Source organism: Sapajus apella, unplaced genomic scaffold (genome assembly GCF_009761245.1).
Source record: "Sapajus apella isolate SASKATOON/1434 unplaced genomic scaffold, GSC_monkey_1.0 scaffold64, whole genome shotgun sequence".
Classification (NCBI taxonomy): Eukaryota; Metazoa; Chordata; class Mammalia; order Primates; family Cebidae; genus Sapajus; species Sapajus apella.
Genome location: NW_022437004.1, coordinates 11,818,907 through 11,837,608, shown reverse-complemented (window position 1 = coordinate 11,837,608; position 18,702 = coordinate 11,818,907). Strand labels below are relative to the sequence as shown.

Sequence of the window (18,702 nt, the reverse complement as noted above, 5' to 3'; positions counted from 1 at the left end):
ATTACTGTAGATTTATTTCATGATATACTGTGCAGTCATTTAAAAAGCAGAGCTATTTTTGACTTTAAAGGCTTTCCAGATTATATTGTTAAGTGAAGAAATAAGAGGCAAAACAGCATGTATAGTATGATGGCATTTTTAGATTAATGAGAAAAACCACTTGTGTGTAAATATGCACAGTATATTATGAGCACGGAAAAGTGTAAGGAAGGGTACATGCTTGTTAACATGGGTTACCTGTGTGGCTATGCATGGTACGTATTTGGGATAGTAGTCATGTGGATGGAAAAGGAGGGGAGGAATGAGGAAAGGCATACAGTGCATTAAAGAGGGGAAAAAGGCATTACACTTAAAAACAAAGCACATTTCACATTATCCCATTGAATCATTTAATGATCTGATTGACTATCATTTCTCTGCCAGGGTTTCTAAGTTTACTGTATCATCTAACAATCTGTGAGTTAAAGATTATTATCTCCATTACCTCCCTATGGGGAAGCTGAAGTTCACAAGCTTAAAGAGCTTGCGAAACAATACTGTTAGGGCAATTTTGATAAACAGGAAGGACTCCCACCTAAAATTTGTTTGGGATGTCAAGACTCATGATGACACAAACACACCAAGAGGCTATGAAAAGGGTTATCACTTATACCAGGAGGCTTTTGGGGGAGAGCCAGGTTGGCCTCTCAGACTGATTCAAAAATGGTTTGAGACATTTGGAAAACGAGACCAGCTTAAGGATTTTATGATGGTTAGGGGGTAGATTCCATATGTAGGGAGGGGCTTGCACGGTTAGAACTTTGTTCCCGTCAGTGCCAAAGGAGGGAGCACTTGGGCTTTCAAAGCAGCTTGCCCATAAGATGTGGGCAGAAGAGGAAGAGAGAGGAGTGAGACTTACAAGCTGTTAGCAGCCAAAAGTAAAAAAATGGAGCCAGCTTTTTATTACAAATGGTTTAAAAACTGTATTTACCAATATTTAAGAAAAATGTTTAGCTTTATATTTACAGCTGTGTGTATATTAAGTGAATCCCTTGTTTTAGTTAAAACAATTTAAATGTCTAGTTTTGTGACACTTAATACCCAAAATATAGTCATATGTGTAAGACAGCATGCATGACCAATTACCTCAACTTTTACTTAGTTCTGAGAAGTATCTATTTCCAAAAAATCAGCAAAAATTAAATAATCAACACATTTAGTTTTTTTATAGTTATAAAATTAATAGAAAAAATCTGTATGATCAATGTTACTAGAACATAAGCTCTGAAATTATATTTTTCATCACCACAGAACATAAGCACCTACAACTGTGCCTTGCATGAGGCAGACAATAAATGAATGGGAAAATAAACTTGATAAACACTATATCTTAAAAAATAAAAGCTAGATATGTGTTAAGAATACGCAAAAATTTTAAAAAGCCTAAATATATCTACTAGTGGGAATATAATCATAGAAGGATTTCTAAAAACTCAAATAATAATTTAAATCTTGGAAACTTTTTAACTGTGGAAATAACTTTTAACAAATCAATTTTTGAACAGTTATCAATTTTAATAATGTCAAATAATTTTTGGATATTACTTCGAATTCCTAATATTAAACTGAGCAGTTCAGAGGAAACAATGACGAAATAAAAATAAATGCACAGTATACTTGTTAACACATGCTGAACTCATTTTGGAATACGTTGGAGAGGCTTGAGCTACTAGGGGAGGAAAAGAACACACTGCAGCCAGCCACTTCATATTAAACTTTTTATTAAAACAGTCCTTACAACATATTTAAAATGTCGTGTTCCACAGTCAAATATCTAAGAAAAAAATCTATATGCAATTATTGGCATACAAATTTAAGAACATAATTAAAACCAAGCAAAATCTCTCTCTCTCTGTATTTATATATCTATATACATATAGATATATACCCATGCAGATAGATATGTCTTCAAATTCATTTCAGTGACCTGGAATATCTGAGGTTTCAAGTTGTTGGTTTTCCAGATAGTACAAAACATTTTGCATCCACTTTATAAGGAACACGGCAGATCCAGAAAGAGTAACTTTGGTTAATAAATGCTGTCTCCCAAAGATCAAACAGAAGTCCTGAATGGGATTAAGGTTTATCTTCAGAGGCTTCTTCCAAGTGGAGGTTGGTCTGTGATGTAAGAAATGATTCCCACGTAGCAAGGCACTGAATGATGGAAACACACCATGAGGCAATCAGCAATAGTTCACCTTCAGTGTTAAAGGATTAATAAATTCGAACACATCTGTTCCTATTGCAATCTTCCCTATTCTTCTCTCCCATCAGCTTGTCAGAATCCTTGTCATTTTTGATATATTTTAATTCTTTATGAGGGATGCTATTGCTAACTAAGGAGAAAACATATTAAAGGTTAAAAAGATTAGCAAGAATTAGTTTGCTGAAATAATCTATTATCCCATATCAAGAGAAAAATAAAAGCTCCAAGTTCTAGAGAAAAAGACAGACCCTGCTGGAGCTGAGGAGCAGGCATTAGGCACCTAGTCAGAGGAAGGATGATACAAACATCAGTCAGATTTGAATCCCATTACATCAAATGTGGGTTTGAGAAAGTTGATTAACTTTTATTATAGTTTCTGCAGCTATAAATTAGGTTCATGATAGTACTTACCACTACCACAACTGTGAGCATTAAATTTATGTAATCTGTATAAATCTCTAAGCAGAATACCTAGCATAAAGTGAATGCTCAGAAAGTTAGCAACGGTTATGACTGTCTGTTGGGATGGGGTGGAGAGGCCTCGTTATTAATGTGCCGCAGGAAATGAAACAGGATTGTTAAGGGTGTGAAGGTAGTGAGAACACACAAACATAAATGTGGCCCATTTGGTTTTGCCAGGGGATGATCCTCAAGTATCTGTATGAAGTTTATCTACAGATAAGATAATAGTCTGCACACATTTAGGATTTTTCTAAAACATACCTACTCTAATGTATATTCAGCCTGAGCTATAATGAATTAGGAAATAAATTACATATTTTTTTGTATCCATATGTAATACAAATTACATATGGACAGATTGCCATAGACATGTATGTTTCTATATGACACACTCCAAACCTGGCTGATTAACGCTGGTCTACCTGGCTAAACTACTTCCAGGTCATTGCTTTTGCTTCTAATCCTTTCACAGCTTTAATGTGTCCATATCTGACAACCAATGCTAATAACAGACTAGAGAGTTCTCAAACACTATAAAAACTCAAATGTTTAAAGCTCTAAAATTGTAAGTGTGCTGCATTCCAAAAAGTGAGTGTGTGTGTGTGTATACACACACAATTTTTTCAAACTGAAGATTTAGAATATGGTAAGTATATTGTCAAACCAGATTTTCATAAAGATTACATACTGTGATTTAATTCTGAGAATGGCTCCAAGAACCTAGGAAGCTAATAATAAAGCTAAACGATGTATAATCACATAAGAACAGTAAAACACTGAAAGACCTAATTGTCAAATAAAAAAGATACTTGGTAAAATTTACCCAATAAATTACTGGGAAATAGTGGATATTTATTTTGTACTATATTTTGAAGGCCAGGCTTGGAGTAATGTAGGTCTCATTAGAATAATCAAGTTTATCAAGACTTTAAGGGATATTTTTAATTTTAAAAAGCTTTAGAAGATACTGAAAGCCAAGTACAATCTAAGAAGCATAGTCACTGTAATGAATCGATTCTTGGGTTTGCTTTTATCCTGCAGTAAGTTACTATTTTATGATGTTCTAGTTCCTCAGATATATAATAATAACCTCTCTAGTTCCTCAGATGTATAATAATAATAACAAAATAAAATAGGAGAGGAAGGAGAGATGGGAGAGGGGAAAGGAGTCAGGGTCGGGTAGCTGCTACCAGAACCATCAAATAAGAGTGGCCTTGACTTAGACAGTACAGGAGAAGAATTTAGGTATCTTTAAGTATATCTAAATGTCTATACTCATGAAAAGGCATAAAAGATCCATATTTCACATTTAGCTATTTTTCAAATTTTGGACCCTAAGTAATTTGTAATTGTCTAAACTATACATGATTTGGGGGCATGGAAGGTAGATATACAACATCTCTTCACTTAACAAATTTTGGGTACTTACTACATGTCAGGCACTGTGACAGTTTCTGGGCTGTGCCCTAGCACTAACAGAAATTATGATTTCGCATGAAACCCAAGTAAGCAAATATAATCAACTATAGGGTCTGTGATGTTACAGGACACGATGGAAGCAACAGTAATAGGATCTAAGTCAGAGTGTCCTAACGTTTCCTAGTGGAAGTGATCACTGAATTCAGACTAAAAGACAAGCAGAAGGCAGACCCCTAAATCTCTGCATGTTTGTGAAAAGTAAATGTGAAAAAGTATAGTGAAGTGATCAGGAACTCAGGCTCAAGACTTCTGCTGCTGACCCAGAGGGTATAACAGGGACTGGAAAGGCTCTTTTGCCTAAGTCAATCAATCAATCAGGTAGACACTAAACGTATAAAGCAGTGGTTTTCAACACCCTGGAATCAGGCAACAAACGACAGTGGTCTCTGGGAAAAAAAAATCAGAATAAGCTCCATGATTTCCCCAGTGTTATGAACTGAAGCCCTAATTCTAATACCTCAGAAAGTGACTGTATTTGGAGACAAGCCCTTTAAAGAGGTAATTAAGGTAAAATAAGATCATATGGGTGAGCCCTAATCTAATATGACTGGTGTCCTTATAAGAAGAGGAAATATGGACACAGAGAGGAAACCAGAAATGTGAGCAAGGCGGAAAAACCATCTGAGGACACAGCAGGAAGGTGGGCATCTGCAAGCCAAGAGGGGGACCTTAGAAGAAAGCAGCCTGCTGACACCTTGATCTTAGATTTCCAGCCTCCAGAATTGTGAGGAAACACATTTCTGCTGCCTAAGCCACCTAGTCTTTGGAACTGTGTAATGGCATCTGTATTGGGCTGTTCCTGCATTGCTATAAAGAAATACCTGAGACTGGGTAGCTTACAAAGAAAAGAGGTTTAATTGCCTCACAGTTCTGTAGTCTTTACAGGAAGCTGGTGCCAGCATCTGCTCATATTTTGTGGAGGCCTCAGGAAGTTTACACTTATGGCAGAAGGGGAAGTGGGGGTAGGCATGCCACACGGCGAATACAGGAGTGGTGAGGGTAGTGCTACACACTTTTAAACAACCAGATCTCCTGTGAACTCAGAGCAAAGGCTCACTTATTACCAAGGGGATGGCCCAAGCCATACATAAGGGATCCACCACTATGATCCAAACACCTCCCACCAGCCCCAACTCCAACACTGGGATTGACATTTCAACATGAGATTTGGGCAGGGACGAATATCTAAACTATATTAGCATCCCTCTACTATACCAGCTTACTGTCTTAACAGAATTTCCAAGCCACGGTGAAGGAAGACATGACCTGGCTGACTCACAGAGTTTAAAGGATAGAGCTAATCTAGAGTTCATAGAACAGGGTATCAGGGAAGAGAGTGGTGCATGGAGAGAAAGCTCTGGAGATGTGTGGAGGGTCTTCCACACCGAGCAGAGTACTGACTGGTGCATGCACGTGAGAAGACTATCAGAGACAGGGAAAGAAGCCATCAAGAAGAATTAAACAGTATCCGGCATTCTCACAGGGCCTACAATAGAACAGGATCCCATGTGCATGACTGGAAAATCACTTAATTCATTATCTACAAAATTAATCATCAGCAGAACACACTACAAGAAATGTTAAAAAAAAAAAATCTGGCAGAAAAAAAAAAAAGACCAGATAGAAATATGGATCTATAAACAAATAACATAGTAACTACATGAGTACATATGATATATACTTTTCTTATTATTTAAATGTACTTAAATATAACAAATAAAAAATAGCAAACTCTTACAGGGCTTATAATACATGTATAGGTAAAATGTATGACAAAAACAACATAAAAGCCAGGTGAAAGGGAATGAAAAAACACATTTGTAGGTTCCTTTAGAAGCAGTTTAACACTACTTGAAGGTAGGCTATGATGAATTTAAGACATATACAGTAACCTAAAAATAACCACTAAAATTATAAGAGTTATATCTAATACATAAAAGTTGTATCTAATACACCACAAAGGGATGTAAAATGAAATCATATAAAATTGTCTATCAATTCAGAAGAAGGCAAAAAGATGAAAATGGGAACAATGTACAGATAAGACAAATAAAAAACAGCAAAAGATTCAAGCTTATATATACCAATAATCTATTTAAATGTCTATATGCTAAATACAACAATAAAACATGCAGATGGCCGACTGAATTAAAAAAAAAAAACCTGTCTATATTTTGTTTAAATTTCTTATAAATATTTTAAATATAAGGCCAAATATAGTTAAAATTAAAAGGATTAAAAAAAAAATATATATATATATATATGGCCAGACACTGCAGCTCATGCCTATAATCCCAGCACTTTGGGAGGTTGAGGTGGGAGGATCGATTGAGCCCAGGAGTTTGAGATAAGCCTGGGCAACACAGTGAAATCTGGCATTTTTTTTTTAATTAAAAAAAAAACAAAATAAAATATATATGTTTTACTGTCACACATGTCAAAAGAAAAGCTAGCATGGCTAGATTAGTATCTGAAATGTAGATTTTAAAGCAAAGATCATTATCAGAGAGAAAGATGATCATTTCATAATGATAAAAGGGCCAATTCATCTAGAGGATATAATTTAAAATGTTCATACACATAAATGAGTTTCATGAAAACTGACAGAAATACAAAGAGAAAGACAAATCTACAATTATAATTGATTTTTATACCCCTCTCAGGAATTGATGGAATGTGTGGACAGAAAATCCGCGATATTTAGAACATCTGAACCACACTATCCATCAAGCTGACCTAACTGAGATCTACAGGATAAAAGCAGAATACATATTTTCTTTCATGTGCCCATAAAATATTTACCAGTATACATCACATTCTGGGCCATACAAGAATTTTAAAAGATGAATTTTATATGAATTTTACAAGAATTTTATATGAATTTTTCAAGTCATATAAAGTATGTTCTCTGAACATAATAGACTTAGAGATCAAAATATATCTTTAAAATCACCAAATATTTGAAATCTAAACAGGACAATTATAAAAAGCCTCCAGTGTCAAAGAACAAATCAAAGGAGAAATAAGAAAGGGTTTTGAACTGAATGAACATGAAAACACAACATATTAAAAACTTTGGTATGCTACAATGTAGAACACAGAGACTTTTTAGCACTAACTGCCTACATATGAAAAGAGGAAATATTTTAAATCAATGACTTTTGTCTCTATCTTGAAAACCAAAAAAGGAAGAGTTAAATGCAGAAGAAAAACAAACAAAAAAAACCAGAAAAGAGCAAACTGGGATTCAATGAAAGAAAAAAGAAAAACAATAGAGAAAAATCAATGAAGCTGATGTTAGATCTATAAGAAAATTAATAAAATGATTAAACTTTTAGCCATGTTGATCATGAAAAAGTGACATAAATTGCCAAGGGTCAGGAATGAGAGGGTAAATGTTAGTTCAGACTCTACTAAAGGAGAAAAGAAAATATTACAAAGTTATTTATGCCTATACATTTGACAATGTAAATGAAATGAACCAATTCCTTGAAAGACATAAACTACCAAAATTCACCCCAGAAGAAACCAATAACCCAAATGAATTTGAATTTGTAGTTAAATATCTTCATACACACAAATTTCCAGGCCTTAAATGTTATATCAAACATTTAAGGAAGAAATCATACTAATTCTATATAATCTCTTCCAGAAAATTGAAGACATGGGGATGCTTTCCAAAATACCAAAACCAAAGATATTCCAAGAATAGAAAACTACAGACCATTATTCCTCCTAAATATAGATGCAAAAATTCTAAATAAAATTTTTGTAAATGAAACTCAGTAATCTACATAAAGAATTATGCATCATAACTAAATGGAGTTTATCCCAGAAATGCAAGATTGGATTAACATTCAAGTATTTATCAAATGATAATATTAAATGCACTATCATCTAAATAGAGAAAAAAAACATTTATCAAATTCCAATGTCCATTCCTGATTAAAAAAAAAAGAAATTCTCAGGAAATTGGGAGTAAAAGAGAAGCTCCACAACCTGAGGAATAATATCTACAAAAAGCTACAATTAACATCACATGCAGATATGCAATAAATATTGGCTGTTATTAGTGTTTTGTTGCTTTTCAATACCCAAGAAAAAAAAGAAATTAAAACTCAGCTTCATAAACCACTCACAAATCTCCTTCACCAAATGTCAAGTATAAACAAGAAGGAAATACAAAAACACCAAAGTATAGCTTTAAAAAAATCTATCCACAATGTTTATAACATAAAACTATTAACTGGGTTGAGAGGGCTGATAGGAATAGAACCGCACTTTCCATTTGGAGAAAAGCCCTTGGTTTCCTTTGCAGACCATTTTTCCACAAGAGCTCTCTGGTTTGCTCTCTGCAAATCCATACACAATCTTGTATCTGTTATCCCTGCAGGGTAGCCCCAAGCAATTACCACTTTCAGAAGATATTATATATTTTTGATAACTGCCAAACTATCATTTAAATAAACTTCTGAACATTCTCAAGGTAAAATTCAAAATGAAATTCTAAGCAGTCTGCTCTATTTAGAATTCCTATCAAATAAGTGATCCAAATTGCACCAAAGATGGCATTAGTCCTCAAGTGAACAAATGCCTATCATTTTCATGTTCTGCATTAACTATGCTAGCTTAATAAAGATCTGAGATATTCAGTGTCATCCTTGCTAATTAGGGATGTGAATTAACATTTTCATTTCTAAAGTAAGTATTAAAAGGGACAGTAAAACATGATAGGACAAATTAGCTATTTCACAATTCCTTATCTTCCATACCAGAGGCAGAAAAAGTATGTGTTTGGAAATACAGAACATTATAGAACAATTAACATAGGATAACAACAGAAATAACATTAACAACTGCCATAAATTGATGCAAATACTTGGTCAGGCATTATAATGACTGCTTTATATGTCACCTTCTTTGAGCTTCACAATGACTACTGTGAATCCTACTTTACAGATGAGAAGGCTGAGGTTCAAATGGTCTAAGTGCGTTTATGGCATTATAAATCTCTTAAGTTGTATGCCAGTATTTATCCATCAACAAGTGGATAACCAATCTCCTGAACCATCACCAGGGTACATTTAATAAGTAATTGGGTCATGAGAATGAGATACATTTCCTTTACATAGTCAAAGAATGATTCTGGAAGGGTAAATGGGCAAGAAACCCTGACTGCAGGGGCATCAGGCTGATCACATTTTAGGAAAGAGTATTTACAAAAGGTGAGTGCATGGAAATTAATTCTCTTCAAAAACTTAAAAATACTATATATATTTATAGGAACAGATCTATACTTTAAAGATGACTGAATTAATACATGCCAGGAAGATTGTAAGGGCTCAGTAAATGCAGATGACTATATAGAGAAGGAATATATTGAACAACTGATGCTGGCCATCAGAAAACTACACTTTTCTATTTGAACACCAATCAACTAATATCTTGGTTTCTATTGCTCTCTAAATGTGTAAATATTAAGTTTTGCCCTAAAAGCCTGATCCCTACTTATGTTGCTGACCAATATGGTTGTTTTTCTAGGTCTGCACAGCAGAGAATCTGACCTTGAACTACGCAGCCCCTGACACTACCAGACTGCTTTGGGATTCTTGATAGCAGATTTTTAATTACATAAATGTAATTGCTTATTTCCACCAATGTTTAATATTCACCTGTGTTACCTGATATCCTGCACATACATCAAGTTAATGTACACAAATCTTTTTAAACAACAAAAAGATGATCTGTAAGGCTCCTTAAATCCCTTTGCTCCTTCTTGAGTATGAAACCTAAGTAAAACCTCAATAAATAGATTGTTTATGCCACATAGTTAAGTAATTTATTTCAGTGACTATCTACTGTGTTCAGGATTACAATTGGAGGATATAAAGAATCATTAAAACCACCAAAAAATCTCAAAACCTAGTGTGAGACTTGCTTATAATTACAAGTTAATATATTTTTAAAAGTTTCTATTTGTTATTTGGCTTCACATTGTTATCAACCAACTTTTTCCACTTTTAAATCATTACAATGAGTGAAGAAAGTTAGTATCTGTCAAAATCAGGGTAGTAATAGAAAACATCCAGCATCACTGCTGGCTTGATATTTAACAGTTCTGATTAGCTCATTCTAGCTTTGGATTCTCAAACTATCATGGGAGAACCACCAACAACAAATACTCCACTTCCATTTGAATAAGGTGTCATCATTTTCCATAAATACTGTTTTATTTCATGCAATAATCTTCTGATGAAATCAGGTATTTACATTTTATAGTTAAGAAAGCTGATTCTCATAGTGCAGTACTATGTTTTTTTCCAGTGCTCTATATGAAACCATGGTGAACAGCTCCTTCACACTGCAGAAACAATAAGCTGATAAATGTGCTGTACATGCAATTAGCCAGGGTATGGGTTGATCAGAAAAAATTTATCACAAATTCTCGTTGAGAATCCAGTACACGTTTTCCCTAGGTGGCTGCAGTTGTAGCCAAAGGCAAGTGTAATTTCTCTTTGAGGAGAGAACTCAGAGAAAGAGAGCCACCACAGGAAGGTGACCAAGAGGTGGGGAAAACAGACCCAACAGGTAAACAAAGCCTTTTTGTTTCTACACACAGGCTGAAAGTCATCTCAAATGCAGTGCACACAGATGGAATACATAGAAAATTAAGTTTTAATTCCAAAACTAACTTTCAGTTTTGAAACTAAATCTCTTGCCACTTCAGCAAAGGTGGTGACATTTTGCATTCGAAGAGGTAAATGTCTCTTCGGTTCTCATAAGTGGGCAGTAATCCCACAAGCAGATGTGAACAAGCTTTCTAAAGAGTCAATGGTGACAATAACAATATTTCTGTAGATACAATACAGCTTTCAATGGAAGCTTCCACATTTGAGAATTACTATTTTCTCAAGCTTGTGGGATAGGAAGATGTTCTGTTCTACAGTGTGATTTCAGGCAAATTTCTTTACTGCCCTGGGCCCATTTACCTATTCATAGTAAGGGGCTTGAACCATATGCATCTTAAGTTTCATCCCAGAACTAAAACTGAGGATTTCCAGAGGCTACATGTGGCTGACAAGAAGTTGGCAAATGAAATCACATATAATTTATAAATATGCCTGGCTCTGCTTCACTTGACCCAGTGTGGAATATTCCAAACATAAAATTTTACTTCTCCTTCCAGCATTTGGTATTTATAATTGTCATTATAATTTCAAAAGATGAGATACACAAATATATGAGAAATATTTTAAATCACCACTACAGCTGCTATTACTACTAGTAGCCAACATTTACTGAATGCTTATTAGATGCTGAGTTAACTTTTTCTTTCATTCATTCATTCATTCAACGATTCATTCATTTAGCAGCTTTAAAATCTATTTTCTATGGTGGCAATATTGGGCTCAAGTAAAACTACTGGCTTAAGGCATATGCTGGTTAAGACCCCCGGAAAGACCTGATGAGAATAAAATCTTATAAACTATTTTTAGTGACTCACTGGGAATGTTAGACTTTGCTTCTGAGACTTTTCTTTCATCTTTACATATTTCTTTCCATACATATATATATATATGTATATGCATGTACATTTATATTTTAATCCCCAAATAAATGTATGGCATTTTCAGCACATTATAGATGATGACACTGAGGCTCACTAAAATAAAAAAAAAAGCCCTCAAGGTCACTCAGCTAAAAGTCAGAAGTCATGCTTGTCCAAAGCCCATGTCCTTAGCCACCATGTGATGCCTACATGACATTTGATATCTCCATAGGTAATGATACCGCACTGTTGATAGAAACAGCTAATACAAAATTTATTTTCACCCAAATTATTACATAAGTCAAAATAAAATACAATTATGTATTTCTATGTTAATAAAGTAACTGGACATTTATCTAATAATAATGATACTTATTATTATAGAATATGTAAAAGCCACCTTCCCATATATTTCTTTTAAAACTGGAAATTCCCATATTAAGCCATATAAAGCTGCTGTGCTTCTTTTCACCTCTAATCAAAAAGCACCTTTTAGAGAGTACTATGATAACTACATCTTTCTCAAAAAGCTACCAATGGGAAATATGACTGAGTTTCTTCTAAGTATTTTAATGTTGTCTCAAATAATCCTGGACAGAGATAATATCACCTACATTTGAGAAAACATTGAAGCTCAAATTCATAATCATTTCTATACTAGGCCAATAGCATCACAAAATTATTTAGCATCTAAAAAGTTGTAGGTTATGCCTAAAATAAGGGCAATAGGGTTTGTAACATTTTAGTAACTATTTTTTAATCTCTTAAACCTAAAATTTGAAACACTAATGAAAACTTTCAGGAGCTACATATTTTCAAATTCTGAAATGTAGTCAATCTGGAAATTAGAGTTTATATTGCCAGAGAAAAGCTACTTCTATTATTTTTCAATAGCTCAAAATTATTCATTAAATTTCATTTTTGGAAAAGTCTAAAGTCAGCTTCTGAGAATCAATCATCTGCCAATTTATAATTTTAGAAATACCAATAACTTAAAAATAACAGGATTTGCATATTACTTTTCTAAAAATTATTTTTACATATCTCTCAAGAATGTGAGTGATAAGTGTGTACTTATAATTATTGCAAATATTTAAATGGCTGCAACACAGATAGTTAATGCAAAAGGACTCATTAGCTACAAACGCCATCTTGTGGTCCATTTTTTTTAATTATTCTGTAGATCTGATAAAGACAGATGGAGCTTTAGATAAAATTTATTCATTTCCCTCATTTTTATACATGGGAAAATTGAGGCCCTGAAAGGTCTAACATATTGAAAATCTTTATAGAAGAAATTAATATAAGAGCCAAAATTTGAATTCATATCCTTACACACACATACTTTTTCTATACCACATCACTGTTGTTTACTTATAACGGAGCCAATTACATGAAGTTTATCCAGTTTAATGCTAGACATTTCAAACATCAAGCTTATCTGTTTTTGTGTAAGCACACGTTGAAAGTACAACAAACTATATGGATGATCACCTTTATCTTTGGATTATTAGAAGATTATTAAGATGCAACTATGATGTTTAAACACATTTTATAGCATGTTATATATATGTTTCAGTTTTATTCTCCTAAAGACTTGTGAGAGGTGTATGTGAATGGGGTGTGGTGTGGGGGAAGGGAGGAGTACCTCTATTTGGCAGATTAGCAAACTGGGCATATAGAGAGGACATGATTAGAATATTATAATTAGCAAATGCAGACATCATGATATCCAACTTTAATTTTTTCCATTAGAAGACACACCTTTCTTAGTTAAGATGTGATATAATACTGTGTGTGTGTGTGTGTGTGTGTGTGTGTGTGTGTGTGTGTGTGTATTTAAATCATTTCTTCCTTTTCTATACAGAAGCTATTATACTGGCCCATAGTATGTAGTCTGTCATTTACAAAGCACAATAAGCAGAATGTCCTTGATTCACAAACTAGATATTTTTAGAAATTATTTCATGATAATGTGTAATGTCCATCTATTCAAATCCCTGATTAACTACATAAAAACTTATGTAGCCCAAAGGATGGGAAGAAGCACAGACTATGCCATGATACAACTGTCTATTTCATACCTAAGCTCATTTTATTTGCACAGATAACTAAGAACAAATTACATTACAGAATACAGGGGACTGATGAGAATATTTTCAATAGAAGTTTTTAAGACTGAAGAAACCTGGAGGGGTGCAGTGGCTCACACCTATAATCCTAGCACTCTGGGAGGCCAAGGAAGGCAGATCACTTCAGGTCAGGAGTTTGAGACCAGCCTGGCCAACATGGTGAAACCTTGTTTCTACTAAAAATACAAAAAATTATCTAGGTATGGTGGCAGGTATCTGTAATCCCAGCTACTCGGGAGGCTGAAGCAGAAAAATCACTTGAACCTTGGAGGCAGGGGTTGCAGTGAGCTGAGATTGCAGTACTGCGCTCCAGTCTGGGTGACAAGAGCAAGACTCCATCTCAAAAAAAAAAAAAAAAAAATGCAAAAACCTGTAAAACAACGAAAATATTTAAGACTTATATAACACATAATAAAAGAGATTCACAGTTAGATGGAAATATGAAACATGAGCTATAGCCATAGCTTTTGAACATTTAATTCAGAGCAGAAATCACACTTAAACAACAAAATAGTTAAGTACATAATACTTAATAATTCTAAAAATGACAACTAGTTGATTCTAAGGTTTCCTGAAATAAAAACCAAATCCGGCTGCATTTAAACTTAATTCTACCATTGACTGTGTTTTATACGCTTTATATGATGCTTCAGTATTAAATCAATTGTAGTTTTAAATGAGAAAGGACACTATCTAGATTAAGCGTAAGAGATCAACAGACTTGTAAAAACCAGAAGGAACTTCAGAGCAATGCTTCTCAAATTGCCTGTGGTAAAGAACAATTTGTTTTTTTGTTTGTTTTTTCTTTCAGTCTACTAAGGACCATTAAATGGTCTTACTGGCCATGACTAGTCTATAGTTTATGCAACATACAAATCACCACAAAAGCTGGACAACACTTTAATTGTTCCATAGAATTCAACAAGTCAAACCCAATCAACTACTTGGATGTCTTGGCAATGTCTAATTGCTATCAAAGATTCCAACTGATTACTTTCAACCTCTAAATTAATTCTGTAATAACTTATGGAATGAGTATCAGTCCACACTTAAAATAGCATTAGAAATAAACACTATTACCCAACATTTCCTAAACTATGTTCTCTGGAAAACTCATCCTGCAAGAAGAAACACCATTCTAGTCAAGAAAATTATTATGTCTTCAGATTCACAACCATACAAACACATATAATACTCCGAGAATTTCTTTAGTAAATAAACTTACTTAACTACTTAATAATTACTTTGCTGTTTTAGAAGTCAGAAGTGTCGTCTAATATAACAGGATTTTAATATGACTCTCATAAAACTTAAATTTGAAAAAATTTTCTCTCAAAATTAATTAAGAGGTCACCAAATAAATGCCTAGGAAATTAAATAAATTGACCTCTAAAAATTATATCATCGTTCTCCATACTAAAAATCACCTTATGCAAAATAACTTTGGCTTGAATATATAGATTCCTGCAGAAAGAAACTAGTTAGATTTACCTCTTGGAATGTGAAAGCAGGACCTTATCAACATAGAAGATAATATTTACCTTCTTATTTACTATGGTAGGGCAATATTCATCTAAATATCAGTGAAAAGTTGCATCAAATTATGTACACATAAGTTCAAAGTGAGCAGTGTTTTAAGTCACGTGGAATTAAAATCTACTGTCAAGACCTAATGGTTACCTAAGCTCATTCAAGTGGTGTTAAAATGAACACTCTAATGAGCATTAAAAATCTTATATCTCTAACATGCATTTTCCCTCTGTTTTCCAGAGAACATTTCAGAACATTTACTCCACAAATGGCTTCTGTGGAGCAAATAAATTTGAGATATGAGAGGATAAAGAAAGGTGAATAGGTTTCTTTCCTGAGAATTTCTTAGAAGCTTAAACATACGAAGATGTACTGCCAACCTTCTCCAACAAAACGAAACAGTATAACCTAAATGGAAGGAATCTGGCTATCATGTTGCCATACTCAATCAGTGGAAGTAAATAATTGTGGCATCATCTAGATGACAAATATACAATAATTAGAGACCCAAAGAACTATGCCCAGGGACTTCCTCTGATATTTATTACAGTCAATTTTTAAAAAGTTATTTGTGAATTATCTTAAATGTAGATTTCCCTGAGTTCACCCTACAATTCTTGCTTCTTCATTTACCCAAATTTCCTGGTAATAATGTGTCAATCTTGAGAAGGCAGTTTCTTGGAGTCTACAGTAGCTTGTCTTCAAAGGTGTTCTAGAATTACAGGAGGTTATTCCATCTCTGTATCTATTGCTCTGATGTTTTCTATGTGCCTTTAGATTCTATTTGAAATAAGAACTGATTGCTCAACAAAAAAATGATATATTTGCTAAAAAGGGCAAGATTAACCATTAAGTAATAATAATGTTGGTCTCGAAACAAAAGGAAAACACTGTATTCAATGTATTGCCATTTAATAGCATTAAGAAGATGAAGAGTTGTTTTCCTTTTGAGGATCATCCCTAAATATATTAGATGATCCACAGAAATGTAGCATGACGTAACCTGAATTTCTTACCACATTCAGGCTTTCAGTGAACACTTCCCAATGAATAAGACAGTAGATAATGTAGGTACAAGGATGTAACGAATTGGAAAAGTTAGCTGGTATAAAAATGACTAGACTGAGTAAACTTCTAAGCTTCTTATCCTCTCAAGCTGGTGTGTTTGCTTTGCCAGAAATATAGACACGTAACTGGAATCTATTCAATTTTAGGGTGTATAATGTAGTTCTGAGATATTCTTCACATAGTTCCAAAGGTACAGACTGCTCTTTTCTGAAGGCCCCTATTAGCACCATCAGGGCATCTGCCTTCTGGGGTCTAGGGTTTAGGTCAGGTTTAGGTCAGGCTTTAGTAACTGTTAGGAGACATGATTGTAAAAGGAAACACACCTTGATACGGATTCAAAACTCCCTGTCCTGGATGACTCTGGATTATTCCAGCTCTAGTCAACTTCTTTGTTTTCATAATAAGGAAAGAGAATTTAACTTGAAAGAAGGTGCCTCTTGACAGAGATTCAGCCTAGGACCCTTTTTTATGGCCAACATTAAAAAAAGTGATTCAATACAGACCATCTATTACACCTCTGTTTCAACAATTTAAACAAACACTCAAATACTACCTGTCATTTCCTAGACTGGTAACTATGCTAAACAACTCTATCTGGGTAACTCCTCTATCACATCCATTCTGCTCTCTCTAAGACAGGCTGTTGACAAAGGGCTGAGCAGTATTAGGTGACTGTGTATGGTGTGTATCAGAAATTATAGAGGAGGTTAACTACTTTGGAAACATGGTTCCAGTATTGCCGAAAATCTTCTCTGGGGGAGTAATTTTAGTATTCATCGAGGAAAGTAACATGGCCTGGGCTTCCCATGGGTAAGTGAAGGTCTGTCAATCTCCTTTCTATGAGTAAACTGAGAATTAAGGGTTTCACCTGGGGCTTTGTAAGCACGGCTTTCAGGTTGGTAGAGGGCGGGCTTTTGCACCACTCCCTGAAAAAAAGAATACATCCAGCCATCTCCTTTTGTGGCAATGGATAGTTTTTGTTTTATCATCTCTTCAAATGTACTGGATTTTATTTGTATTTGCCTAACCATTTCATCTTTTACTTTTATTCTCCTTCATGGAGAAAACAGCAGTGAAATAGAAATGAGATAGCTCTGTTTTCCTAGTTTCCATTACACAGTTTCCACTAGGAATTCATTTTTATTAATTTTTTGATAACATATTAATTCTTAACTTTGTTGCTTCCAAAGAGGCTCCTCATACCTACTATCATTTGACTATGGGGTTGTTTGGAAGCTCTTCACATTTTTTCCCCCAAAACTCTCTTCTTCCTGACATATGCTCTCCCTGACACTGCCTGTTTTTTTCTGTATTCATCCTTGACTGTATCCCATTGTCTTTGTTTACATGCTCCACAGGTATATTTGTGTCAGATTCTTTACCTGCTTCATTCTTTTCACTTTTTAGAATTGTCCATTCCTCTCAAGTCATAGTCTCATTTAGAGTCTATGATTTTAAGGTACAACTAACTTTTCTCTAATTTTGTAAGCTACTTGACTAAATCCTAGGAAATGTGACTGAGAATGGCCAAGTTTTCCTTCCTCTGCTTTCATCGCCCAGATTTTAAAAAGTACTGTCTCCTAATGGAACTGTCATGTTAAGATAACAGTTACTTGTTAGTTAGAATTAAGTCTAGGGAAACTATTCCCCTCATTGCTCCATTCAACTCACAGATAAATACAAGTCGATAATTTTTCTGATTTTCAGCTTTGAATAGAATGAAATTTCTGATAGGAATTTAAATGGCATCTATCCAAATCTTGCCTAGGAAGCAGTTTTATCATCATTATCAATACAGATTAACCTCTTAAGGTCAGAATACTTGGGAATTGTCCTAATTTGGACAAGGATATTTTCTAGTAAATATTTACAAAATATACAAAGTGTTCCTATGCATGTAATATGCTCAAGTTTAAAATAAACAACCCCTTCACTAGAATTTATTTCACCATTTTCCCAACACAACAAGCAATAAATCCTTAATTAAGTAAAACTACACTTGAAGAACCTTCTGGACACTCAGTGCTTATTCATACTTAGTTTGTAGAAGACTGCTATGAGATCTACTTTTATAAAATTTCTGCAATTTTTAAATGAGCCATAAATAACTAGGCTTGGATTTTAAGAAAACATTAGTAGTACTGTTCATCTGTCTAGATGGTACACCCTTGTAATGGTTTTATTTTCCTCATTTATCTTCCAGAAAATTTCCTTTGCTATAATTGTTGTTCTGCTTT

The 18,702-nt window shown here is 34.1% G+C and overlaps 1 protein-coding gene and 1 long non-coding RNA gene across 5 annotated transcripts in view; one reads left to right on the top strand and one right to left on the bottom strand.

The window, feature by feature from the left end:
- Positions 1–1,743: 1,743 nt before the first annotated feature.
- SNX7 (sorting nexin 7) overlaps positions 1,744–18,702 on the bottom strand; it is a 99,326-nt gene continuing 82,367 nt past the window's right edge. For 3 of the 4 annotated variants that reach the window (XM_032247955.1, XM_032247956.1, XM_032247957.1), the window contains one exon: positions 1,744–2,193. In XM_032247955.1, coding sequence (XP_032103846.1) covers positions 2,116–2,193 — 78 coding nt within the window. In that variant the 3' untranslated portion in view covers positions 1,744–2,115. The remainder of the gene's footprint in view (positions 2,194–18,702) is intronic. The other variant, XM_032247958.1, reaches the window with a different exon arrangement.
- LOC116530007 lies at positions 4,080–5,379 on the top strand. Its single transcript, XR_004259783.1, has 3 exons — positions 4,080–4,091; positions 4,529–4,530; positions 5,190–5,379. It is a non-coding gene; the product is annotated as an uncharacterized LOC116530007 (long non-coding RNA).